At 28.0% G+C, this 27,967-nt stretch overlaps 2 protein-coding genes across 2 annotated transcripts; one reads left to right on the forward strand and one right to left on the reverse strand.

The window, feature by feature from the left end:
• The first annotated feature begins 1,681 nt into the window (after window positions 1-1,681).
• LOC105248140 (kynurenine/alpha-aminoadipate aminotransferase, mitochondrial) lies at window positions 1,682-9,278 on the forward strand. Its single transcript, XM_011252755.3, has 9 exons — window positions 1,682-1,853; window positions 2,678-2,843; window positions 3,679-3,865; window positions 5,179-5,295; window positions 5,774-6,097; window positions 6,544-6,670; window positions 8,228-8,433; window positions 8,590-8,720; window positions 8,976-9,278. The coding sequence occupies exons 1-8, from the start codon at window positions 1,787-1,789 to the stop codon at window positions 8,650-8,652; spliced, it is 1,257 nt and encodes a 418-aa protein (XP_011251057.2). The 5' UTR covers window positions 1,682-1,786; the 3' UTR covers window positions 8,653-8,720; window positions 8,976-9,278.
• Window positions 9,279-14,538: 5,260 nt separating this feature from the next.
• On the reverse strand, window positions 14,539-27,829 carry LOC105248142. The gene is made up of 11 exons (XM_025410357.1): window positions 27,755-27,829; window positions 24,921-25,151; window positions 24,232-24,362; window positions 23,867-24,072; window positions 22,129-22,311; window positions 20,990-21,213; window positions 17,380-17,607; window positions 16,725-16,855; window positions 16,390-16,595; window positions 15,678-15,860; window positions 14,539-14,864 (listed from the first exon to the last, which is right to left on the reverse strand). Exons 2-11 carry the CDS (start codon window positions 25,147-25,149, stop codon window positions 14,603-14,605), a joined length of 1,983 nt encoding a protein of 660 aa, XP_025266142.1. The 5' UTR covers window positions 25,150-25,151; window positions 27,755-27,829; the 3' UTR covers window positions 14,539-14,602.
• Window positions 27,830-27,967: the final 138 nt, after the last annotated feature.

The following is a 27,967-nucleotide window of genomic DNA, read 5'->3' on the forward strand; positions in this document are numbered from 1 at the left end:
ATTTCTTGATTTAAAGAGAAAATATTTTCAAAATAAATCATTTTAAAAGATATATTTTAAAGAAACTGTATATAAAATATTAGAATGTATATAAAATATGTATATAAAATATTAGAAATAAATGACAATTTATAAATGATTTATCACATATTGTTGCTCCGTACGTTGTCCGTTTCTTTTCCATTCTCGATCTTCTTTACCTTTCTTGTTCATTCTGTGTTATTCCTTTATGACACTCACACTCGCTCCCGAAAACACGTTTAATTACAGTTAATCATATGCACAGCGGTCGCGGAGATACTTTGCATAACACTTCCAACCACGGAATAATCACACGAAATACGTATTTTATTATATTATAAGAGAACATGGGAGAAATATAATATTCGTTTATATGAGAAAGGTCAAAATCATATATTAATATTATTAATCTTTTGATGATGCATTAATATGTGTATACTACATCAACAATAAAAATAGTATTTATAACGAATACGTGTATAATTTTGACCTCTCTCATATAAACATCGAACGAATAAAATATTTATCTCATAAAATAGCAATCGTTTAATTAATAATTAATTTATGCTCACATTTCAGAAAAATTTAAAGCATTGAATCTAATATATTTGACTCTGTGACCATTATTAAATAAATAATTATTAAAGGATCGAAGGATAGTAACGAAAATTATAATTTTTATAAGTCTTTCTATAAGTCTTTTGCCCAACGAGAACTCCCTGTTCAAAATCTCAGATTCTTTTCAATTAAAATCGTAACCAAATTCAAGTTTAATTGAGCCAAAGAGTTCTCCGAGATGCTGTTTATCAAACGCCAAAAACATAGCTAAAACTTGCAGAGTGATACGGCTTGCATCATGCATTTGCGATGATAATCGATAATTTATCGAAAATATGAGGCGTTCATTTATATGTTTGTTATCATTCAGTCATCTGAGTTTGTTGTTGAGTCATGTTTCTGATATAGATTTATAGAAATAGATTCTGCGCATCCTTGTACAAGAGATTGTTTTAAACATTAGAAAGAGAGAGCGATAGCGGTCGGATCTCTTTCTCTCTTGCACCGTTAAAGGAAAGGAAAATGGATAGGAAAGGAAAAGAGATAGCGCGCGATCGATCGATCGATATCGAATAGAGCGTTTAATGGACAGCGTAATATAATAAATAAATGTTATCTTAAATTTAAAGAAAAAAAACCAGCAAAAAAGGCGATGAAAATAATGACATACATGCTTATAAATATACGTGATTACATTCACACACACAAACAAATATACACACATACACATACATACACACACGTACAAGACATCAATAAATTGGAGAATAAATGTTATGAATATATTTCAAAATTTCTATTGTCCCTTTAGCACCTTCCCTTGAGCAACGTGATTATATTTGAGTATCTTTGCTCAAAATCTAGAAGTTTTGATTCGCAATTTTATAACGTAAAAAATGTAAAAATAAATGTAACTGTAAATGTCTCTTCAATGTGTGAATGACCGAATCACCTTGATCAATCACAATTCTTAATCTTGTTGATTTTGATGTAATCTCCACTTGCGTTTAGCTCATGTCATTGATTATGAAGTAAAGATAAAATTGTGAAGTCTCTCTGTAAACAGTGATATATCCAATTAGAAGCTGATACTAACGTTTTATTAGTAATATAACATTAATTCGAGTCAGTCAGCAACAAGTATTCGTAATCGCAAGAGTGAATAAGCACAATTGTAACAGTTACCGTGCGCGATATAACTCTCATTATGGATTACACTAAATTCTATTCTGAAGTCACCAATAGACGAAGAAACAACTTAATTTTACACTTGTGTAAGTTATCATTGTATATCATGTTTTCTGTGTTTGCATTTGCTCTTTTAGTTTTATACGAAAAAAAATGTTTTCCTTCAATTTTTTATATAATACATATATATTTTTATTCACATATTTCTTATACAATTACTTTCTTACTTTGGGAATTAAAAAATCGAAATTCGATATATTTAAGTTTAAGCAAATATATCGTTGAATGAGACATGTAATAAAATGTTCTTACATTTTTTTGCAATATTTAATGCACTTTATATACTTATTGTTAGATTTTGGAAATATAGTTTTCAATAGAAGTATTTATTTATATTATTATATTATATTAATAGTATTTTATTATTATATTATTATTATATTATCATATTATTATTATTATCATCATCATATAGTATTATTATATATATAATTATTATATTATTAGTATATTTTTAATGAAATTTATAGAAATAATGATAAAAAGTGATATATACTCTCTATCATTCTATAAATTTTAAAACATTTACAAAAACTAAAATATACACGTTTTAATTCCAACTTTAGGAAAATATATATTAAATAATTTTAAACGCAAGAGCACCTTTTTAATTGATGGTGATGCTGGTCTCTTCAATCAACGCGCGAATGATCGAATCATTGATCATATTCTCGATCTTGTTGATTTTGAAAGTATGAATACGCAGCGCGCATATTCATACAAATTCAAAAATTAAGTTATCCTTTTCTAAATAGACTAATACATGGATATCAAACTAATGTTAATCTAATACATGGATATCAATCTAATGTTAATCTAATGTTATATCGCGTTTTAAATTTCAAAATAGATGATCTATACATGTCTCATCCAAACGGTATATCTCTTGCTGGTGCTTTCCCAAGTGCCGCTACATATCCTGTTGAAGATATTTCCGTGACATACAAACTCGACAATTTGATAAAATTTAGCAAACCTGAAGTGACTGCAGCGCAGCAATATCATTCTGCACAAGGGTGAGCAAACATATTACTAAACAAAATTAATGCTTTACAATAATAAAATGAATAAGTATATACAGAAAAAGAAAATGTCAATTTGTCAAATTTTAACTTGTTATATCTTCTAAACTAATGCCGTCCCTCATTTATTTTTTGCGGATAATTACTCAGAACAATCTCCTTTATAACATATTAAAGCGACGATAAAATCAGTGCTGTATAACCTTTTATGCACTTTTACCAAAAATTAATTATTCTAAAAGTAATTTAAATCTTCTAATTTGATTTTTTCGTTCAACATTTTCGCATATAAACAAAGTCGAATTTATTACAGTTTTATCGAAAATTACTATATACTTATCGCATTTTAATAATTTTTGGACTACAAATATAGTATGCAATTAAATCGTAATACGTTGAAAAATTATAATAGAGATAGAAATAGAAATCTGTGTACAAATATAGAAGATCGGAACATATATCAGGAATTAATGGATTATATCACGACTAAAATTATAATTTTTTAAGAATCGTATTAGCCGAATCTTAGATAAATTAAGTTTATTATTTTTTACATTTTATATTTATATTAATATTTATTAAAAATTTATTATTAATTTTTAATAATTTTTTTTTTAATTTATGTAATATTTTGTTTATATTTTGTCTATTTTATATATATAATAATTTTATATTACTTATCAATGTGTAATAAACATCAATATAACAAAAGAATAAATGTTTATTAGTTTATCTATAAATATATCTAGACATTTTTATTAATATATATTCTAATATATCTGGTTTGTACACATTTTGTACATTTCCGTATATCTTTATTTTTCTCAAGTTATAAACCACTATTGGAAAAATGGAAGGAATTCCAAAAAATGTGGCATACACCAATGCAAAACAATTGGGATGTCGCAATAACGTGCGGTTCCCTGGAGGGTTCCAGTAAAATCTTTGAAATGATGATCAACAAAAATGATCCAGTTTTACTCGAAACGCCAGCATATTCTGGAATAATTGGAGCGGTTGGTAGTTTTAAAATAATATTCCGAGGAAATAATAAGTTTTAATAAAAATAGTTCATTTTCTCTTCTCAAAAATAAAACACATGTCAAGTACATAAAAAAGAATCCAAACTTGTATATAATAAATAGGATTTTGAAAAACAAAAAATTAAAACATACATGTACTAACATTCTTTATCTATAAAACAAAAGTTTTTCACTTACCGATCGATGCGCAACAGCGAAATTGACCATGTTGAGAAGCTACATTGATCTGCAACATACAAATATAAGATTCAGATTACAATATGCAACAATTACATACAGCACACACACAGTGCTCAAAATATTTAAAACTAATATTTAAAAAAATTATTATAGCACGGATCGACTTTTTGATATGTATATATTCCGACAACAAAATTATTATGCTTTAGGAAGATAACATATAAAGGTCTTCGTCCCTCATTTTTATTTAAATTATTTAAAAGACGAATCACATAAACAAGAATAAACATGGGATATATATTAATGAAAAATAATAAATTATTCACCCCAAGGTTGCTCCACCATTGCTCGATGAGTTTCGTCCTCCGCTCATATTGTTAGAATTTGTTTCACTCACTCGCGAAAAAAATATAAAATATAATTCAATTAAAATATAATTACTATTTATTATACGACATGTATAAATATGAACGACATATTATAAATATGAACGCGCGATACTTTGCATGGCATTCTCGCACTCAAATACGTAATATTTTGCACGACTCTCTTGCACTTGAACGCATAACACTTTATACGGCATTTCCGAATTTCATAATATTCATACAATCGTAATACCATATAATCGTGAAACAAAGATTAAGCAGAGAGAGACGAGATTGATACGACTGAAACTCCTAATTCTTGTCTTATTCGAATTTCAGAGTCACTCGAACTTGCCTAAACACACAATTCTTTATAAAATAAATTATTAAATTTATTATATTAATAAATTATGTAATATATATTACTAAATGTGTGTGTTTTATTCAATGTATTACGAATTAATTATTAACTTGTTGATAAATCAGCGCTCTCAGTCCGGGAAGATAAAATATTTATAAAAATATTTATGATTAGAAAATTTTGTTTTGTAATATTTATTAATAATTGACTTATAATATAATAAAACAATTGACATTAATGTAATGAACTAGAGCAATTTTATATTATAGATATAATTGTGCAAAGAATATAATTATTAATAAATTTAGCGATCTTTCTTTCGTAAAAATAGACATGTACATTTTCCAAACAAGTTCTCAAAAATTTTTTTTTATTTGCAGTTAGCACCGCTGTCACCAGATATTATAGAGATCAACCAAGATGCCGAAGGACTCATTCCCGAGGAGATTACTAAGGAATGCGAGCAAAGACTTGCCACTGGTAAACCGATGCCAAAAGTGAGTCAAAAGATTTGCAGTATCGAATAAAATATATCTCTTCTTGAAATCATAAAATAATAATTTATCTTCGCTTTTCAATTTTCATCCTAAATCTTTACTCGTGACAAATCAATTTTCATCCTAAATCTTTACTCGTGACTTTCCGCTTTTACTTCTAATTCAAAAGCTTCAACATTTCCATTGAGAAGAGATCAATATCAAATACAAATTACTCGAATAACATGCTTATAGAATTTATGAAAGCATTTTGATAACATTTTATGTAATTATACACACACATTACAAACAAATCCGCAAACGATAAAACTCGTAACAAATAATTAACAGTTAATTTTGCGTATTTGTATGCGAAATGTAATTACATAAAATGTTATCAAAGTGCTTTGATTTTAATTTTTCATCTGATTAATATAATCTAATATTAGGACATTATTTCTACTAATCAGAAACAAGTATAATTTAATAAATCTTTCAGTTACTTTACACTAATCCGACAGGAGCAAATCCTACAGGCACCGTCTTGTCGGAGACCCGACGAAGGAAAGTGTACGAATTGGCGCAAAAATACAACTTTCTGATCGTCGAGAACGATTCTTACTACTTTGTTCACTTCTTAGATAAACAGCCTACATCATTTTTCTCTCTCGATACTGATGGTCGCGTAATCAGATTGGATTCGATCAGCAAGATAATGAGCACGGGGTTTCGCATCGGAGTCGTCACAGCCCATAGAGACATTGTGAAAAAACTGACTCTTCATATGGACAGTTCTACTCTACAAGCGTCATCTTTGTCCCAAGTAAGACTTTTAATACTGGTTAACTTATAAATATTATTTTATATATTAATTTATATATAAAAATTTATATTTATAATTATTATAAATATAATTTATATTTACATTATCAAAAAATATAAATTACATAAAATATAAATTACATAAAATATTATATAATATAATATATTATATATATATATATATATATATATATATATATATATAATTATTTACAATCAAGCATGTCTTTAAAAAGAAAATTCTTTATTATTACAATTATCTTGCTTTACATCCACAACTTTGCTTTTTTATGGAATAAATTATTGATTATTGTAGTAACTGAATATTATTATATGTAACCTCGATATTTTATATTTCTAGTATTTTAAACATAAATTTGAAGATGAAATTATTTTGTAATATGTATAGTATATGTCTAGTTGATTTATAATCGATCTCCTCTGCAGATGTTTTTATACAAATTATTCGAAGTTTGGGGATCACAGAAATTGGAAAAATATTTCAAAGATATACAAAAGTTTCATCGGGAGCGACGTGACATAATGCTAGCCATAGTTGAAAAACATTTGACAGGTATTTCAAAAATTTATAGCAATAATTTTTATTGTTATAAAGATTTAAATAGAATTTTACCGGAGATATTTATCGATTATTTTAAAATATCAGAGTGGTTTTAAAATACCGAATATCCTTGTGATCCTATATAGCCACTTTGGCTAATATGAAAATAATTCTTTTTATCAAATCATTTATTGTTACTTTTTTATCATTAACATTACATTTTCAATAATTAATTTATTAGTATTTAATTAATTTATTATTATCATTGTAGTAATTTATTTTAAATTAAAATTTCTCTTTCTCTTCTCTCTCGCTCTCTCTCTCTCTCTCTTTCTCTCTTTATTGAAAAAAATCCACTTATTAAATAAAAAATATATTATTGTTTAAAAAAAAACTAGTCTAAAATTTAATTCGCTATAAAAAATCATTTATTTTATATTTCGTTAAAGTTCAAAGCGTTCTTGAAAACTTTTAAATTTGTTCATATTAAAAAAACCTTATTGATAAAATAGCAAAGCGCACAATATGATGATTTATAAAGCATAAATATGTATATATTAAAAAGTAGTGTCAGAAAATAATTAATAATTAAAAAATAATTATAGTATTTAAACTAAATTTTTAATTCGACTTTAATTAATTAATTAAATTACGATTATATAATTCGTATATAAATTTTGTATGTAAATTTTTTTAATCATACATATTTTTAATTCTATAAAATATGTATAGATAAAGAAATCAAATTTCTATATAAATAATTATAAAAATATAAATAATACAATGCAAATTTAAAACTTCAAAACATTTCGAACGTATCAATCTTTCTTGCAAATTTTATTACTACCTCAAATAAATAAATAGCGCGAAATGTCTTTCGTAAATAATTGTTGTAGAAATTGGATAAACACGAGAATTAATAATAATCATTAATTATTATAACTAAAAGAAAATCGCGTTAAACATCCACTCGCAACGTTTCGAACAATAATGAGAAGACGAAGTACCCCTACCTGTCCGTCCGAGTCTATCGGCGCGCAAATAACAACAATCGTATATAAACAAAGCGCGCGTACGTCACAGAGAAAGAATGTCGAACGAATTAACTATACAATTGTCACCGCGAAATATTTAAATTATAATATAGAGTAAATGAATATAAAATATTCTCTATTTGGTATTAGTTCTCTTGAACTTAAAATTAATTATTAATAAACATGTATCGTGACTTTTCGTTATTTCTCACTCAATGACTGCGATTGGTATTTATGCGATTTTCATTTGAAAATGCTGAATAAATTATATGTAAATATTATATATCCAAAAAATAAAACAAACGCTAAATTTTAGCGCGATAATTTCAACGAAATTTTATTTTACATCGTTCAAAAATCGATATTTTGAAATGTTTCGGTGTTTTCATTTAGGAAATTTAATTCCAAATCAATCGAATAATATGTAATAAGTAATTTTTTTATACACTGTGTACTTTTCATTCTACTTTTTATTCTAAATTTCAATATTCAAAGTAGTTTTAAAATACTCACATGCAAAGTTAATATACTTTAGGTTTGGCGGAATGGTACGTGCCGCAAGGTGGATTATTTCTTTGGATCAAGCTGACGTCTATAGATAATGTACTAGATTTAGTGATGAAAAAATGCGTGCCTCAAGGTGTCCTCGTTGTTCCTGGAAATGCCTTTTACTATGATCCTTCAAAACCTAGTAACCACTTAAGAATTAGCTTCACTATCTCGCCAGAAGATATGGAAAAGGTAAATTGTGAATTTATTTTGATTTTATATGTATATATACATATGTACACATATACATACACATATAAGAGCTATATTCACATTTTTATAGAAAAATGTAGAATAATTGAATTTTAAAAAATATTTGGTACGGCAATACTTTCTATCACTTTTCAGGGAATATCTATACTAGCCAAAATAATACGCGAAGAAGTAGCGAAGAAAAATAATGTTGAGTGAGCATGTTGCATGTGAAAGGATTTTTATTATCTCATACGTATCTAAAGTTAAAAATACTTATCTAAAGAGTTAAGTATTTTTTTATTATATATAATTTCTCTTAACAAAATAATAATTTATCTTTACAATCATTTACAATTTCTGTTTTACGATTTCCTGATTTAGAAAGAGAATATTCTTGAAATAAATCATTTTAAAAGATATATTTTAAAGAAGCTGCCTAATATAAAATATTAAAAAATATATATTTTATTAAGGAAATTATAGAAATAAAAACAGTTACATTAAATATCTCTACTTATTATACATATTACATTTTGTAGATTTGTGTTGTTAAGATCAATAAGTAATTGTGTATTTTTGGAAATCCTCTAATAAGGTTTCTGTACTTTTAAAACGTCGAATGCCATCTACACATCGAAAAGCTGTGATCGGTAACTTACTGACAAATTTTTCTGAGTATGGTTTAATATCTTACTCTATTTGTATATGGACGGAATGCTTTATTAATTAATAACAGTATTAATTTCAAAATTTCATCATCAAAATAACGAGCTATAAGTCAAATCAGCTTAAGTGATAAACACAATTTCTGTTGTAGAAACGTTTAATATATCATATCATAGGTACGTATATACATTTCTACGAATATGATTGAAATATGATTATAACTTGTAGAAATTAAATTACACATAAATTAAATATTCAAGTATTTATATCAAATGATTCAAAGCTGTCGGTAATGTCAATACTCCCCGAATAATTTTAGCCAGAATTGGAGGACTTTAACCCTCAGAACATATAATATCGATCTGGTAGTACCGCCATTAAAATGCTATCTAAAAATACGTCTTTTATTTTAATAAATAATTAATTTGTACAAGATTCGTACAATATTTTTAACCTCTTAATATTATTTTAATTTATTGCATTCGTGGATTCTAAATTAGAATTAATATGCGATTTTTTTACGAATTATAAAAAATTGGAAAAATTAATTTGGTAATTTATCAGACTTATATGACCCTAAACGATTGACTCGAAAGATAAAATGTCAGCATCGTGTTATCAGCGAGCCGTAATTCAAATATTGTAATTAGATCGATATCATTGTGTTTTGTGATAATACATAATAATTTGTTACGAAAACAAACACACATTTCATATGTGAATCTCTCTTCCTATTTATATTCATGAATTTATTTTTATTTGATATAAAGCTTTGACACAGATTAAATATGTGAACAAATCAATATCTTCTTGTCGAGACATATTTTCTTAGAGATATATTTAAATTTCACATATTGTTCTATATTAGATTACAAGCAAGAGAGACAGTTATAATGCGGCAATGCTTTTAAAGTAACATTCATACTCGCGTAAAATTTAAGCTTATCGATCCTTAAATAAAGCAACAGAAGTCTTTTCACCCCGCACCGAGGGTGCGATATCGATAGGAGATGTCGCTTCAATCGAGGATGCTGTCAAAAATTTGACATTTAATAAACATGTGAATTTTTCCATAGATAAACAGAAATAAATAGAGATAAACTAAATAGTGTACTATCGGAATAAACGACAAAAATAAAGTACTTTATAACGTTGTTTTTTTTCCCTCGAATCTTCTTCGATTATCGAGATTCGCGTCGCTGTAACGATAAAAAATCCATTATTTTTAATCTAATAGGTAGTATAACGCACTATTAATTAAAGGTCTTATATAGACGACGATTTGCTGCAATATTTGTTCCACATCCTCGGCAATTGCTATCCTTTCCTCTCGGGAGGTCAACGCTCACCAATCGCGTTTCCCCGAGGGCGACAAATTGTCCCCACTCTCTTACCTCGGTGCGACACTTATAGAGAATTAATAGCAGCTTTTATTGCGAGTTCTCTGCAAAGTAACCGGCGAAATTGCCAAAAAAGTTTAAGTCGATCTATGACGACGACGACGACGACGACGACGAAGCAACGCAGGCGCAAACGTGCCGTTTCCATGGCATCCTTGCCATATACGTGGTTAGGTAATGTTGGATTAGACACTACGCCGACCCCTCTTCGGGGGTAACGTTCAGTACACCTTAAACCATCGTCGCGGTTGAAAGATCACTTGTACCTCCGTACTCGCACGTGTATACACGCGCACGCATACGCGTACGCATCAGCGGCACCCACGCATCGGCGAAGCGAAAACGCGTGGTTTATTCACCCCTCTGTTTACGGTCGCCGGTCTGCGTATCCGCTCGTTTGTTTATCCATTTCTACCCTGTTCTTATACAGCTCGTCAAGCATTTCCGTTCATTCATACAATTGTGTTCGAATGTAGTGTTCAATTATCATCGCGATCATCCTGCCCGTCGTTCGATGAAAGTCGGAATATACCCTCGATGATTTTATGTCGGTGATTTACGTGTCGCAGCTTTAATCGCATCCCCCAGGAAGTCACGTATAAAATCAAGTCACGGTTTCGCTCGAATCCAGCTGGACTAAACTCAACTCTTGCCCTTCGGGGAGGAGGTGGGCTTCGCCACTAATATCAGCATAGAATCTTAAAATCCAGACTGCGTGAACGTAATCGAACAGTGTCGTGGGAGCGAAAGTGGCGGGTGGTGTGTTTACTGCGGTGGCGGCGAGGGTATTATCCTGACGGAACTAAAACTGGTCAGTAACACGGGGTGAGTCGAGTTGCTTGGACTCTTCGTAATGCGTCCTTCGATTGTTTTTATAATCTGAGATTCTGTTGATGCATAGATCCAATGAATTTCATCCCATAAGATGTATACTCCTAGACAAAATTAACGCATAATTTTTTTCACTTTTTCTTTAAAAGCTGATATTTAAATTTCAACGAAAAATTTTAAAGAAAAAGTGAAAAAAAGTTATACGTTAATTTCGTCCAGGAATATATAATGCATGCGTGATATAATATCCTGAATAAATCGTTTTTAGAGAAAAAAAATGTAATTCGCCTTCTGGGATATTCTTAGAAGCGAATGTAACTGCATTAAAGAAATTTTATCTCTGCGTTTAGTATAGAAATTCCAATGTTACTTAAATCGTTTTGTCATTCCTTTCTCTACATTCTTTTCTCAATTTTTAAATGCAACATTTTTCTCTTTATTTTCTCTTTCAAAAGTATCTTGTAAAATCTTATAAGAAATTTTTATAAAATTAGAAATAATTGTTGCAAAATTTTAAATATAATTAGTATGTTTTTTACTCTTATTTTTTTACTTTGAAGTTTATAAAATCATTAAGCATGAAAAAGAATTAGAAATTTAGCTTCTAATGCTTTAATTTTATAATAACAATGTATAATATAATTTATAATAATATATATGTATAATTAAATATATTTAATTGTTATCATCTGACAAAACATTCTACAAAATTCAATCAATTAAAACTAACTAAATAAAATATAATTAAATCCAACAATTAAAATATATAACTTTATCTCGCAAATGCATATATATTGAAATTATTTTTTAATAGGTATTCAGCGAAAATTCCAGTCTTCATAATTTGAAAGCATGAATAAAATAATCAAATAATTGCGAGCGCTAATATTATTATTAATCAAACAATGCAAATTTACATATGCCATTCACACATGTGTAATTATTGTTACAGAGAGAGAAAACAGTTTTTTTTTCTCGCCCACACAATTTTCGACGCTGAACGTCGGGGCCACATTTGCAGAAACGTTAGAATGATCGATCCGCGGGTTGCTATGACAAAAATAGACAAATGCTCGTAATGTGTCCCCGCATAGAGGGTAAATATGTTCGGCCGGCTACATGCCGGCCGTATTAATAGAAAACATAGAGCATACAGATGTATACATGTATGCGCGTATAGGGGTGCGCGTAACGGAACGACACGGCCGAGTCGCGCAGGCGCTACCTGTAGAGAGACTCGACGGAATACGTGATGATAAATACTAAATTTAACCCCCGGGTGAAACGTCAGGGTATCCGGATCGATAACACTTTTCTGGCGTCTCTCGTTCTTTTTTCATCGGCGAGACGTGACTTCACGCGTATGTAGGGCGTTTATATAAATCGCGTTGACCACAGAGGTCGCGTGCCCCAGAGGTCCGTGTGATAGGTCCGATATACGTATCATGTACGATAAAGCCTTCATTAAAATTCCAAAGCGCTTAAAATTCCGCTTATCAGACCGCGGTAAAAATTCGCGCGAGACACTATGAGACACGGCTATGGGAAGTGTACTAACTGTCCAAATCATAATAAAATGCGGCCTTCGAAAATTTCACCATGGAATTTTTAATAGCTAAAGTAATTTTTTTTTAATATCGATGTAAGAAAAATTTGTGCGTTAATTAAAACTTTCATTACCGTTTCGTAATCATGCGTATCATAATGCGTATATATATATATATATATATATATATATATATATATATATCCGTAAATAAATACAAATTGAATATAAAATATTTCAAAATCAATGAAATATACCTAAAATTGTTATTTATAAATATTATTTAATTAACATAATTAATAATATTAATAAATATTTTGCACTATAAGCTGAATGATGAATTATGGCTAATTAATTATTACGGGACCTATTAATTTTTGTTCTAACAATAATTTTAAAAGCGAATTATAAATAAGGCATATGATAAAAAAAAATAAGATACATAAAATCTGAAAAACTTATATTTTCTTATTTAATATACTACTAATATGTATAATTGTATAATACAATTAATATTAATTTAATTTATTAACAGCAATTTATTTATTTTTTTTAATTTTAAATTATCGGTTTCTTCTTGAATCTGCTACTATACAAAAGGAGGAATATGTACATGATATTTCTAAATATTTTATAAAAATATCTATTAATTATGATAATATTTGTAACATAGAAGTATTTATAATATATAATAATAATTATACAACAATATATATACATTCGCAATATCGTTAAAAATTATTACATTTTAGTACAATTACTTTTATTTCTAATTATATATATATATATATATCCATATTATTGCTCTTATCTGTAAAATATGAATACAAATGATTAATGCTCGTTTATTTCCAAGTATCTTTTATACACATTTTACATAAGAGAAATTATTAATTCCTACGGACGTAATTAAACAATGCACATCATCCACGAAAATTCAAAGCAGATAATCCATTTAAAAGTAGTAATATACTGTTCAAGAGATAATGTATTCCACCGAGGATATATGATACATATATTTCTACTATTCGAAAATTACAATAGGATATAAAACAGTCCTATTTCTTTAATGGATCCAACTTAGAGAAAAAGAAATTGAAATAACCGATGGAAAAAAGATCACATTACTTGCATTCAATGATAAAAAAACAAATGAGATTTTAATTTATAAAGAAGAGATATTTTACCTTTTAGTATATTCTGTATATATCAGCTAAGAGAGTGCTAAGCATAACAACAGTTTGACCTGCTTAACAATTTGAACAAATCGAAAATAAAATGCATGAAAACAAATGCATCACATTGAATAACATGACAAAATGCATTTATTTATATACAATTTTCAATTTGTATACGTCAATCTGACGTATTGTATTAGACTTATGAAGTGCAAAACGAAATTTATCGCGAAATATAATTATACATATAAGTTTTAATATCATAAAGCAAATCATTATCAAAAACTCACATCTTAATGTAATGATAAAAAGATCAAATAACTATGGTTTCATTAGTAGTTTTCATACAAGATAATAATATGAATTAGTAAATAAATTTCTTTCAAACTAGAATCAAAATAAATGTATTTTGTGACAATTTTTATTACTCTTTAATACATATATTATTTGTTTTAGATGCAAACATTGTGTATATTAAAAATTATCATGAAAAAATTACGTACACTTATTCTCGTTAAATTCTTTCTTCTTTAATATCTATATATCTATTTTGCATTTAATTTTAAAAGGTTCGTACCGTCACCATTTTTCGCGCATAATTTGTCGATTATCTCGGAACTCGATGTCTTCAAATCGTACGCCAATCCTAACCAGGCCATGAAATCTATAAAGGCAGTCGTCAGATTGAGACGATACAAACCTAACTCCGCGGCCTTGTAATCCCACGGGAAACAATGATGGTAATTGTGCCAACCTTCACCGAGAACAAGGAAGGATAATATTGGATTCTCTGTTGCATTAAGATTCCTAAAACAAAACATAAAGAAAGAAAGAAATTTTGTTCGATCTGTACACGAAAAAACTTGAAAGTCTCATGTAACAGATTATTTAAGCAGAATAATACATTTTATTTCTACCTCTGTTATAGTACCTCTGTATGAAATTAGTAAATTTATCTTTTCGATGATCGACATGTATAAATACACAGAGATCTAAGAAAATCTTAAAATTCTAAAAAAAGGTCTTACTTCTTACAATATCAATTTTCCTTTTGTGTGACAAAATGAATTGACATTTCTCATAAAAGACATATACATGTATTATAAAACGCAAATCATGTCAGATGAAATGAAATCACAAATAATATGTTTTGTATAAATATACATTTTAGTAAAAAATTATGTTAAAAAAATTTTATATTAAAAATCTGATTCATTATATTATAATTCTATATTATAATTCTTTCAAACAATAGGAATTAATTTGTTGTCTTTTCTGTAATATTAGAAGATTATATTATAGTGGAATAATCTCATTATAAGAATTATTAGAAATAATTAAAATTTATTAAATAAAAGTATTATAATCGCACGCGCGAAGATTATCATGCAATGTCAATTAATATTTCATTATTATGAAATCCCTCATTTATAGAAAGAGCTAAAGATTATTCTACTTCATCTTCAAAATGTCTTAAATGTCTCGAAAAAGAAAATTTATAATCTTTTACGACAAATTGTGATACTTTCTTATTTATACTTGAATGCAATTCAAACGTATGATGATGATTGTTTGGATATGGCGATTGCGCAAATGTGAATCCAAAAGATTGATGTGTACCTGTCATACGGATGAGTGCCCCATGAGTGAGCAAAACTGTTGACAGCAAAAGTCGCATTCAATATAAGCAGGTGGCGAATGAGTGTAGCACCTATGCTTACTATCCAGGTTTCGTTCCATATATATACGGGTATCAGAGATGGTAGAACAAAGCATAACGATAGCATGATCGGCGAAAAATATCTACAATATAAAGCATTGTCCTTATTATTTAATGCAGTTGAGTTTTTTCTAGGATTATAAATCAATAACGCGAACTATAAGTCAAATTAAATTGCAAGATATACGGTCAATCTTGTCCTGATGAAGTTTCTCGCACAATTGATCTTTTTCACTCTCTCTCATATTCAACATCATTAAAGTCAAAGATCATCATCTTCTTTTCTAAACAATCATGTGAGCAATTTAGCTCCAACAATGATTGCAATTTCTTTGTGGATTTTTCCGAATTTTTTGTTTTTCATAATTTTGAGTGCAAATTATATAATTCTTTCCTTTTAATCATCTTTTAATATTGTTTTCACTTTAATTCATATGAATATAATAAGAGAGGGAGAGAAAGAGATAGAGAGAGAGAGAGAGAAAATGATTTAATAAATTATTATACTTACGGTTTTTTTATATTAAAATATTATTCTACTATTTTATTTCCTATATTTTATTGCAGGAAAATATGATTATTGTTTGAAATATGTTGAAATGTTAAACTCACTTATCGAAAAAACGTATCACAGGGTCAGCAGCAATATCGCTCATATCTACATTTTTACCATATTCCTTAACTGCTGGATGATGCTTCATCATTAACCAGCCAACATGCGAGAAGAAAAAACCGCGACTAGCATTATGTGGATCCGCGCATGTACCCGTGTATCTATGATGCGCTCGATGCACGTGAATCCATTCAGTAAGTCGAAACTACAAAATAGGAGACATTCTAGAGAATTTGTAAAAACTGCACAAACTATATTAGATAATCTTAAACTAAATATATCAATTAATTAATTGATCGAATGATTATATCAGCGAATATTTCATGATGATTACCTCTCCGGTCGTGCAGTAAAAACAAGTCAGCATAATTTTGAGTAGCAGTGTGGCACTATAACTCCTATGTGCCCAGAAACGATGAGCGCCTGCCGTTACACCCAAACCACCAAGGATTGCATATAACATTGCTGAATGGAAAATAAAATAAGAAAGCAATATCAGACTTTATTCTTTATCATTTCACAAACAAAATATTAAATATAATAAAATATATTTATTCTCAATTAGCTAATTGTAAAATGTTAATAATGAAAATTTAAATATTAAACTTTTCTTGTATATTGCAAAATGAGATAATGTGCATTAAAAAATGTCTCAAAATATTAAATTTTTAATTTATAAATAATCGAAAATGAGAAATTTTTGTAAGTTAAGTTCAAAATATGCAAATAAAGAGTATTCTTTATTCGATTTTTGTTTACATAGAAGAAAAAACGAGTGCAAAATATACTATATTTTAACATATATATTTCACTTGTTAAACGTTCGAGTAAATTAATTTCAAATTTTACAAAAAGACTGCGATATATATTTCTTTATCCATTATTCAATTCCAATGCGCACTTCATACTATAAAACTTGATTTAGAATCTAGACAATAGATGATATTACGAGATGGAGAATTTATGATTTTATTTGAATAAAAACGTACTAAATATCCAAGTCCCAAATTTTGCCTCGTTATATCGTGTGACGAACAAATAAATTGCAATGACGTGGAGAAGAGGGATACCAATGACATTGTGCCAAATCAATGGTTGTACCGCCGGTATGTTCTCTTTTGGAGGTTGATCGAGAATCGAATTTTTGCCATTCTTTGTTCCCAGTGTTAACTTTCGACTTTTATTCTCCTCATAATCGGTTATTGAATCGTACATTGCTGGAATAAAATATTTTCAACAAGTTAGTACCATTTTTTTTATTTTATTGAGCTATTGCATAGTCACAATATGCTAATTTTTTATCTTCCTATCTTTAAATTATTAGTTTCCACTTTTAGAGAAGACTTTTGCATAAATAACTATTTTATAAAAAAAAAAGAAAACTGTAGGAAACATAAGAAATTTTTTAGATATCAGTTTGAAAAAAATTATAAAAAAAGTGAGAATGTTTATACATGGAGAAGATACAATTCTTGACATGGCTATATCAAATTGTAAGAGAAAAAATGGAAAATAATGTTGACGTTGCATTTTTCAATATTTTATTGGAAATTAATCAAATTTGTTCGACATTTGTTGTACGTTTTGATATCAAAATTTAATAGTAGCATACAGCTGAAAGTAAGTATGTATCATATAATCTTGCTGTCATAAAATATTTTTGCCAGAAGAAAATTATGAGAACCCCGAATCATATTCCCCGAATTAATTAATTAATAAGAATGAAAAACCATATATTTGCAATTTTTTATTTGACTCGAAAAAGATTGTCGCGAGATATGTTGTAAAAAATTACGTTGCACGTTTTATAACATCATCGATTTTGTTATGTCTTCCTCATTGGTTTTGAAAACGTATGCCATTCATAATTTAATAATTTAATAATTTAATAATTTAATTAACAGTCAGAGAAATCATATCGTACTCATTAATCTATTTCTTGCATAAACTCGTATAATAATTAATTTTTTATAATTTTAGAATAAAACAGTGCAATACATTTATACAGGAAGTGAAAACTCATTGCTCAGACATAATGAATTTACCAATAAGTATTATTGAAATAGGAGTTGATAGTAGCAATGGACAATCAATTAGGAAACCGCAGGCCAAGAATTGGCCTGAATGCAAAAAAATTACTAACAATCATTTACGAAAATAAGTTGTAAAATTTGTTAATAATTTTTGATCATTTTTTATTTTATAAAAATAATTCTCATTTATAGTTTTATTGTATTTCTGAATATAAAACTTATAAAATATAATCGGAATCGTATATAAATGTTTTCTTTTTCAATTCAATATATATATGATGTATATGAAGATATATTTTTTTTTTAATACAAAAATGAGATACCACATAGAGATAATATGTCTTAACTCTATTATAACATTTTTTTATCATTTTTTTGGCAGACTATGAACTAAACGTACAAAAGAAAAACTTACAAAGGTAGAATAAAACGAAGAAGCATCGCTAGAAACAAAGGCATATGTTAAAAAATTACAAATGGCTATCCAGTTCTTTTTTAGAAAACAGAAAATGCAATTCTTGTAAATATTTAATCAAATATTTTTATTGAGTTAAAATGAATTTTTATTTTTCGAATTATTTAATTTAAAAAAAAATTATTTGTTGCTATAATATAATTACAATAAGTATAGGCCGTTTTTGAGTCTGAGAGAAAACGCTCTTTCCAATATTTTCAAGGAAATTGATTTCATAATTAGAATTTTTTAATTAATCAAAAATTGGTGTAATTATTAATAGTAATATTATTATTAAATTTTTGTAAATTTCAACCATCAATAAAATCTGTTCATCACAAGTGTATTTTATTATTAATTTAAGCAAATGTGAGGCGTATTACATTTTTATCCTAATCACATCAATCACAGAAACTCTACACTTACTACAAACAATTCCGTACTTGTAAATATCTAACGTCTCAAGATGCCATCGAGCGAATCAGATAAAGACGAAAGACAAAGATGTGCGTCACACTACATAACATATATCAGCACGATATTTATAAGGAATTCCCCACTGCCAATGTGTATCCAAAACATACTGTATCAAGGAAGGAGAAATGGATTACTACTCGGCGCGATTTTGTTTCAGTTCAAAATATATTAATTCTTTTTATCCTGAAACTTTGGTTATTCTTCCGATTTCCTATATTCTCTCAATTTCTCTAAACTTTTCGTGATTTTTTGTCACATCGGTATATGTATCATATCGATTATGTGTATCAACATTTATGTTACATAACGCGATACAATGATATTACAGCATATATGATGCACACAGATAATTAAAGAAAAACTGTGATTAAAAATAAAATTTTTATTTAACTATAAAGAAAAAATACGATACATATCTAAATACTATACCTGCAATTTTAAATAGATCAAATCTAAATCCAAATGATAAAGAAACTATATAAAACGGAGTTCAGAGGATGTCCTTTATATGTTTACTAATGCATTACGAGAAATTAAAAATATTTTTTTATCTGAAATCACCTTGACCACAGAAGTCGCGGGTCAGAGGTCCGTGTGATAGATCCGATGTATGTATCGTGTACGATAAAGCCTTCATTAAAATTCTTAAAATTCATAAAAGTGTTTAAAATTCCGCTTATTAGACCGCAGCAAAACTTCGCATAAGACTCTATGAGACACAGCTATGGGAAGTGTACTAACTGTTCAAATCATAATAAAAATGCGGTCTTCGAAAATTTCACTATGGAATTTTTAATAGCTAAAATAACTTTTTTTAAATATTGCTGTAAAAAAATTTATGCGCTCTACTAATTAAAATTTTCATTATACCATTTCGTAATCATAGAATATATCCGTAAATAAATACAAATTGAACACAAAGTATTTCAAAATCAATGAAATATACATAAAATTTTAATTATTTATAAATATTAATCAATTAACATAATTAACTATAAGCATTTCGTATTATAAACGGAATGACGAAACTATACTATAGCTAACTAATTATTATGAAAACTATTAATCTCTATTCTAACAATAATTTTAGAAACAAATTATAATAAGCTATATATACATATGTATGATAAAAATAAGGTACATTCCTACATTCCTGACGTAATTAAATAATGCACATCATCCACGAAAATTCAAAGCAGATAATTTATTTAAAAGTAGTAATATATTGTTCAAGAGATAATGTGTTGCACCAAAGAAGTATAACACATATATTTCTATAATTCATAAATCATACAATAAGATATAAAACAGTCCCGTTTAATCAAAGTCGGAGAAAGAAAAGTTGGAATAGCCGAAAGAAAAAAAATCATATTATTTGCATTCAATGAAGAAAAAGCAATATGAGATTTTAATTTATAAAAAGGTGAAATCGCCTCTTTTATAAATAATTTATAAATATTATATATATATATATATATATATATATATATATATATATATCAACTAAAAGAGTGTTAAGCATTTGACAGTAGTTTGACTTATCTTTTTCACAATTTGAACAAATCGAAAATAAAATGCATGTAAATTTTTACATGCATTACTTTACATTTGGTTTTAAGAGACCCATATTGTCACCTTTTTTCGCGCAAAATTTGTCGATCATCTCAGAACTCGGTGTCTTCAAATCGTATGCCAATCCTAACCAGGCCATGAAATCTATAAAGGCGGTCGGCAGATTGAGACGATATAAACCTAACTCCGCGGCTTTGTAATCCCACGGGAAACAATGATGGTAATTGTGCCAACCCTCACCGTGAGCAAAGAAGGCTACTATTGGATTTTCAGTTGCCTTAAGATTCCTAAAACAAAACATAAAGAACGAAAGAAATTTTGCTTGATCTGAGCTGTACACGAAAAAACTTCGAAATCTCATATAACAGGTTATTTAAGCGGAACAATACATTTTATTTCTACCTCAGTTATAATACCTCTAAAAAAAATTCCCTTTAGTAAATTTATTTTCTCGATGATCGATGTGAAAGCTTTATTTTAAAAGGTAGAAATAGAGGAAATCTTAAATTTCTAGAAAAAAAACTCTTAAAATAAAAAGACTCTTATGATAATTTTCAATTCTTCTTACATCAATTTTCCTTCTGTGAGACAGAACGAATACTCATTGACATTCCTTACAAAACATAAATATATACTATAAAATCACATCAGATGAAATCACAAGGAATATGTTCTTTATAAATATACAAATATATAAATATATTTTAATAAAAAATATAGTTATAAAAATTTAGTTAAAAAAATTTTATGTTAAAAATCTGATTCATCTGATTCATTATAACTTTATCAAACAATAAGAATTAATTTATTATCTTTTTACAATGGAATATTAGAAAATTATGTTATAACGAAATAATGTCATTATAAAAATTATGAGAAATAATTGAAATTTATTAACTAAGAGTATCATCAATCGCGCGCGCGAAAAAATTATCGTGTAACATCAATTAATATTTCATTATTAAATGAATATTAATTGAAACGCCTCACTTTTCCAAAGAACTGGATTATTCCACTTAACTTATATTAAATGTTTTATCGAAAAAGAAAATTTATAGTTTTCTACATGACAAATTGTGTGATATTTTCTTATTTATAATTGAGCGTTGATTCACAATTGGAACGATACGATGATTGATTTTTATAGCAATAGCACAAACGAATCCAAAGATTAAAGAAGAATCCAAAAGATTCATGTGTACCTGTTGTACGGGCGAGTGCCCCATATATGAGCAAAACTGTTGACAGCAGCAGCCGCATTGAACAGATATATGTAGCGGAAAATCGTAGCACCTATGCTTATTATCCAGGTTTCGTTCCATATATATACGGGTACCAGAGTCGGTAGAACAAAGCATAGGGAGAACATGATCGGCAGATAATATCTACAATATAAAGCATTTGTGCATTTAATATACTTGTGCTTATTATTTAGCGTAGTTGAGTTTCTTCTAGGATCATTAATCAATTATGCAAACTATAAATCAAATTAATTGAGATATGCGTTCAATTTTGTCCTGGTAAAATTTCTTGCGCAATTGATCTTTTTTAATCTCTCTCATATTCAGCATCATTAACATCACAGACCATCGTCCCCACTTTGAACGATTATGCGAGGAATTTAATTCCGGCAATGGCCGCAATTTCTTTGCGGATTTTATTCCAATTTTTTGTAAAAAATTCCATTTGTTTTTCACGATTTTTAATGCAAGTTATATTCTTTCTTTTTAATCATCTTTCTTTACTTTGAGCATAGATTCAAGTAAATATACAATAATACACAAAAAGATACATAGAAAGAGAGAGAGAGAGAGAGAGAGAGAGAGAGAAAGAGAGAGAGAAAGAGAGAGAATGATTTGATAAAATATTAAAATTATGAATGTGTTCGTATAAAAACATAATAGAATTTCTATTATATTTATTTCCTTTTTAAGAAATGCTAAATAGTTTTGTATTATATACATATTGTATTATATAACAAATCCTATCTTCTTTCTCTACTCCACAAAAAATGATAGTATATACTTACAAGGAAAGGTACCCAACTGTTACTCACGGATTCTAATAAAGAAACTTTGTACACTTGTAAAACTATGCAAAATAATAGACACGTATTTCTTTTTATCTGGGGAGAAGCGATTTTAAGGGCAGAAACAACCCCTTGTATACAGGATGGGCTATTTTTTTAAATAGAACCACCTACTTTTTATTGCATATTCTTGTAGGTTATCTCGAGAGCTTTCCAAAACACTATAATAATGTTACTGTAATAATGTTACTGTACGTCAGGTATTTTCCGAGTTATAAGGCTTGAAAGTTACATTACAGTAGATGAGGCAGTTGTTTCTGCCCTCAAAATCGCTTCTCAGATAAAAAAATACGTGTCTACCTATTATTTTGCATAGTTTCACAAGTGTACAAAGTTTCATTAGAATCCGTGAGTGACAGTACCTTTTCTTGTTAAAAAGATAATTAAATAATAAAAAATTAATAGAATAATTGAGAAACATATAATACATAAATATCTACGATTATACGTATAATATATATCTGAAATTATTTTTCTATTTTATGAAAGAGAAAAATAATTCTTAATATTTTCTTAATATTTTCTTAATTATTTTTGTGTTATATAAAAATTTCCATTTTTTTGAAAAACAAAATTTATATACTAATTCTTTATAAAAATTAGAAAAGACTAGGAATAAATATTAAGTATTTGGAAGAATAATTTGTAAGATAACAATTGACAAAATTGAACTGATTAGTGTATGCTGATAAGATAACAATTGACAAAATTGAACTGATTAGTGTATGCTGATAAATTCAATCAATTAGATTTTAATTATCATATGTTAATCACTCAACTGTTATATTTTCTATATCGTGATTGAGGAAACCATGGTTATTGTTTCAAATATGTTGAAATGTTAAACTTACTTGTCGAAAAAACGTACTACAGGATCGGCAGCAATATCGCTCATATCCACATTTTTACTACCTTCCTTAACTGCCGGATGACATTTCACCATTAGCCAGCCAATATGCGAGAAGAAAAAACCGCGACTAGCATTATGCGGATCCGCGGATGTATCCGTGTATCTATGATGCATTCGGTGGATGTGGATCCATTTAGTCAAACAAAACTACAAATTAGAAAATATTCTGGGGAATTTTTTAAAATTATAATACATGAATTAGATAATCTTGAATTATATTATATTTGATTCGTTCGATTAAAATTAATTGATGTATTCAGTATTCAATATTCAAATGATTATATCAATGACTATTTCGATGATTACCTGTCCGACCGAGCAGAACAAACAAGCTAGCATAATTTTAAGTGGTAATGTGGCACTATAACTCCTATGTGCCCAGAAACGATGAGCACCTGCCGTTATACCCAAACCACCAAGGATTTCATATGATATTGCTGAAAGCATATAAAATAAAATGAGAAAGCAACATCAGACTTTATTCTTTATCATTTTAAACAAAATATATGATATTAATTTCTCAGTTAAGTAATTATAAAATTATAAAAAAAAAAGTAATTATAAAAGTAATGAGAAATTTAAAAATGAAAATCTGAATATTAAGCTTCTTTTGTATATATTATTAAATGAAATGATTTGCATAAAAAAATATCTCAAAATATTAAATATATCTTTAACTTATAAACGAAAATAAGAAATGTTCACAAGTTAAATTGAAAATATGCAAATAAGAAATATTCTTTATTTCAATGTTGTGTTTGCATACAAGACAAAACGAGCGAATTTTAATATATAAATCTTACTTGTTAAGATTTTAAGCATTGAAATAAATTAATTTCAAATTTTACAAAAAACAACGATGCATTTCTTTATCTTTCAGCGCATCTTGTATTTTAAAACTTGACTTAAAATCTAAGCAATATGAAATTATATATGAAATAATGAAATTATATATGGGATGGAAAACTAATGATTTAATTTGAATAAAAACGTACCAAATATCCAAGTCCAAAATTTCGCCTCATTATATCGCGTGACAAATAGATAGATTACAATGATATGGAGAACAGAAAAAAGAGTGATAGAGGTCCAAACCAGTGATTGTACCACCGGTATGTTCTCTTTTGACAGTTGATCGAGAATCGAGTTCTTGCCATTCTTCGTTTCCAGCGTTAACTTTCGGCTTTTATTGTCCTCGTATTCAGTTATCGTTGAACTGTACATTGCTAGAATAAAATGTTTGAATAAAACGTCAACGTTGACATATTTGTTTATTTTATTGGTATTCGCTATTGCATATTAACTACACATGCATTTAGAATAATACTTATTCTGGCAAAGAAATCGTTCACATTATTTTAAAAGTCATATATTTGTTATTTATAATGGATATATGTATATACATATATATATATATATATATACAAAATTACTCGGGAAGATCTCACCTATAACATATTTAAAAATAAAGCACATCGGAGAGCGGGGCCCCTTTTATACATAAATACTTTAATAACTTTTGAATAAAGAACGCCAGCTAAAACCTTCAGAATATTAATTAGAGATGACCTTGACAACATATGTCAATGACACATTTGTGCGAGGGTGGGCCCTTTTTATGCATAATTACCATATATTTGTAAATTTTTTTATTTGGCTCTTGAAAAAAGATTGCCGTGAGATATGTTGTGAAAAATTATGTTGCGTTTCATAACATCGTCGATTTTGTCTTATTTCGATTTACTTCTTTCTTATATCTTTTAAAAACATGTCGTATTCATAATTTAACAATTTAATTAACAGCTAGAAAAATCATATCGCACGTCACTTAAAGATCACGTATAATAATTTATGTTTATGTTAGTTTAGAATAAAACTGTGTAATGAATTGGCGTCTTGCTAATGAAAATTCATTGCTTAGACATAATGCGTTTATTAATAAGCGTTATGGAAATAGGAGTCGATAGGTGGCAATGCATAATTAATTAGGAAAATTATTCACAACATCCGTTATGCCAAAAAAGAGGCACTATAATCGGTCTTACAGACAGAGTATTTCTTCTGTCAAATCCTATATTCCAACAAAAAAATTTTATTCTGATCATTAGACTTCTCATTGACAATGGCTACCCACTTGATTTCATATTTAACACAATCAACGCACGTTTAAAATATCTTTTCAACAAGAATAATTTAGAAAATAAGATAAACAAGATTGCGGATCCCCGACCTTTTTCTTGTTGCCTTATGTTAAATCGGTGTCTGAGAAATTTAATTCGCTCGCTAAAAAGGCTGGTTTTCGACCCGCTTATATCGGCTTAGACAACTTAAAACCATATATCAGAGCACAAAAAAATCCTCTCCCTAAATTCACTAAGAGCAATGTTGTCTACCGCATTAATTGCAACGATTGTAGTGCTTCTTATGTGAGGCAAACAAAAAGATTGCTAAAAAGGGATCACGGAACACCGCAATCAAATAAAAAGATGTGTTCAAAAAAATTTGGTTATTACAGAACATAGACTCCGTTTCAATCACGAATTGGATTGGGATAATGTTCAGATTTTAGATAATGAGCCTTGCTATGCGAGAAGACTAACATCAGAAATGTTGTTCATAAAGAGACAGACTTTCGGTCTTAATTTACAAGGGGACACTGAATTGTTGCATGAGTCTTACTTGCCATTTATTGAAAAGTTTAAAAAATTCTAAATTTTTATAACCAACGTATTTTCTTTATTTTCGAACTTGATTTCATTGTATATATTCAGCATCATATATTTGTTGTGATTATCGGTCGCTTCGTTTGTCTCGAAACTCAGGGGCCAACAGTCTATCTAATGTTTTTCCCTTGAGATAGACGTATTTCGTACATTGTCACGGCCTCACCGTTGGGCTTTTTTAATATTCGGTAGGTTATCATGTTGGTTAGTGTTGACACTTTAATTTCGTTCGATTCATATTTTCAACTGCTAATTGTTCTGTTGATTAAATTAGATAATTTGCGGCTTCTCGGCATGTTCCACTCTTGCATGTCTTTTCAAGGAAAATGTAGGTGGGAACATGCTTTGGAGATTGATATTAACAAGCAAGCTCCAGATGGTCGACATTTACAATTATGGGAACCTGATTCCGAGTCCATACAACTGAATATGCTGCGACACTCAGATGTAATTGTACAAAAAACTTCACCTTTTATTTTTTTATTTTATTTTTTTAATATTTTATTAATTTCCGTTCATCATTGTTAATTGTACTGAGTAGAGTCCAGACGAGGACCGAAACGTTTACATAGAACTTTTGATTTGTCAATATTTTGTGCGAAATTAGTTTATCAAATTATAACCTTTTAATTTTAATTTTTAATTTTTAGTATGCGAACAAATAATATGATTAAGGTTAACCCATTTAAAGTGTATTTCTTATATTAAATTTGACTTATATGTTCGTTTTTAACTTCAGTTTTATTTTTTGTTCCTCAAGCCCGATTAAGTACTGATTATTATATATAGGAGCCACTTTATATATTTTTATTTATATAATTTAAAAAAAATTATTTTTGTTAATTATATGATATAATTACAATAGGGTGTTTTTAAGTCCAAGAGAGAACGCCCTTTCCAATATTTTTAAAGAAATCGATCTTATTATTAGAATTTTTCAATTAATCAAAATTGATGTAATTATTAATTGTAATATTATTAAATCTTTGTATAAATTTCAATTATCAATAAAATCTGTTCATCATAAGTATATTTTATATTTATTTAAGTAAATATGAAGCTTATTACGTTGTTTTATTTTAATTATATAGAGTTTGTATACTTACTTTTCCGTATTTGTAAAATGTCTCTCGAAATGCTATCGAGCGAACCTGAAGGATAAAAAATTGATGTCGCACTACTTTTCATTCTGTTCTACTGGATAATATACAGTAGCACGGTATTTATAAAAAACTCCCCACTGTCAATGTGTATCCGAAGCATTAAAATATACATAAATATACATCAGGGAAAATGGAAATGTGGATTGCTATTTGATG

The sequence above is a fragment of the Camponotus floridanus genome, unplaced genomic scaffold (assembly GCF_003227725.1).
Source record: "Camponotus floridanus strain SB8 unplaced genomic scaffold, Cflo_v7.5 scaffold31, whole genome shotgun sequence".
Lineage (NCBI taxonomy): Eukaryota > Metazoa > Arthropoda > Insecta > Hymenoptera > Formicidae > Camponotus > Camponotus floridanus.

Bases quoted from the DNA above. Each gene is read 5' to 3' on its own strand.
- LOC105248140 (XM_011252755.3), top strand. From the start codon at position 1,787: ATGGATTACACTAAATTCTATTCTGAAGTCACCAATAGACGAAGAAAC. The intron at 1,854-2,677 runs GTAAGTTATCAT...ATTTCAAAATAG, and splicing joins CAACTTAATTTTACACTTGT to ATGATCTATACATGTCTCAT. The intron at 6,098-6,543 runs GTAAGACTTTTA...TCTCCTCTGCAG, and splicing joins AAGCGTCATCTTTGTCCCAA to ATGTTTTTATACAAATTATT.
- LOC105248142 (XM_025410357.1), bottom strand. From the start codon at position 25,149: ATGTACAGTTCAACGATAACTGAATACGAGGACAATAAAAGCCGAAAG. The intron at 16,856-17,379 runs GTACGTTTTTAT...TTTTCCATTCAG, and splicing joins ATTTGGGACTTGGATATTTA to CAATGTTATATGCAATCCTT. The intron at 14,865-15,677 runs GTACACATCAAT...GTTTTGTTTTAG, and splicing joins GGCACTCATCCGTATGACAG to GAATCTTAATGCAACAGAGA.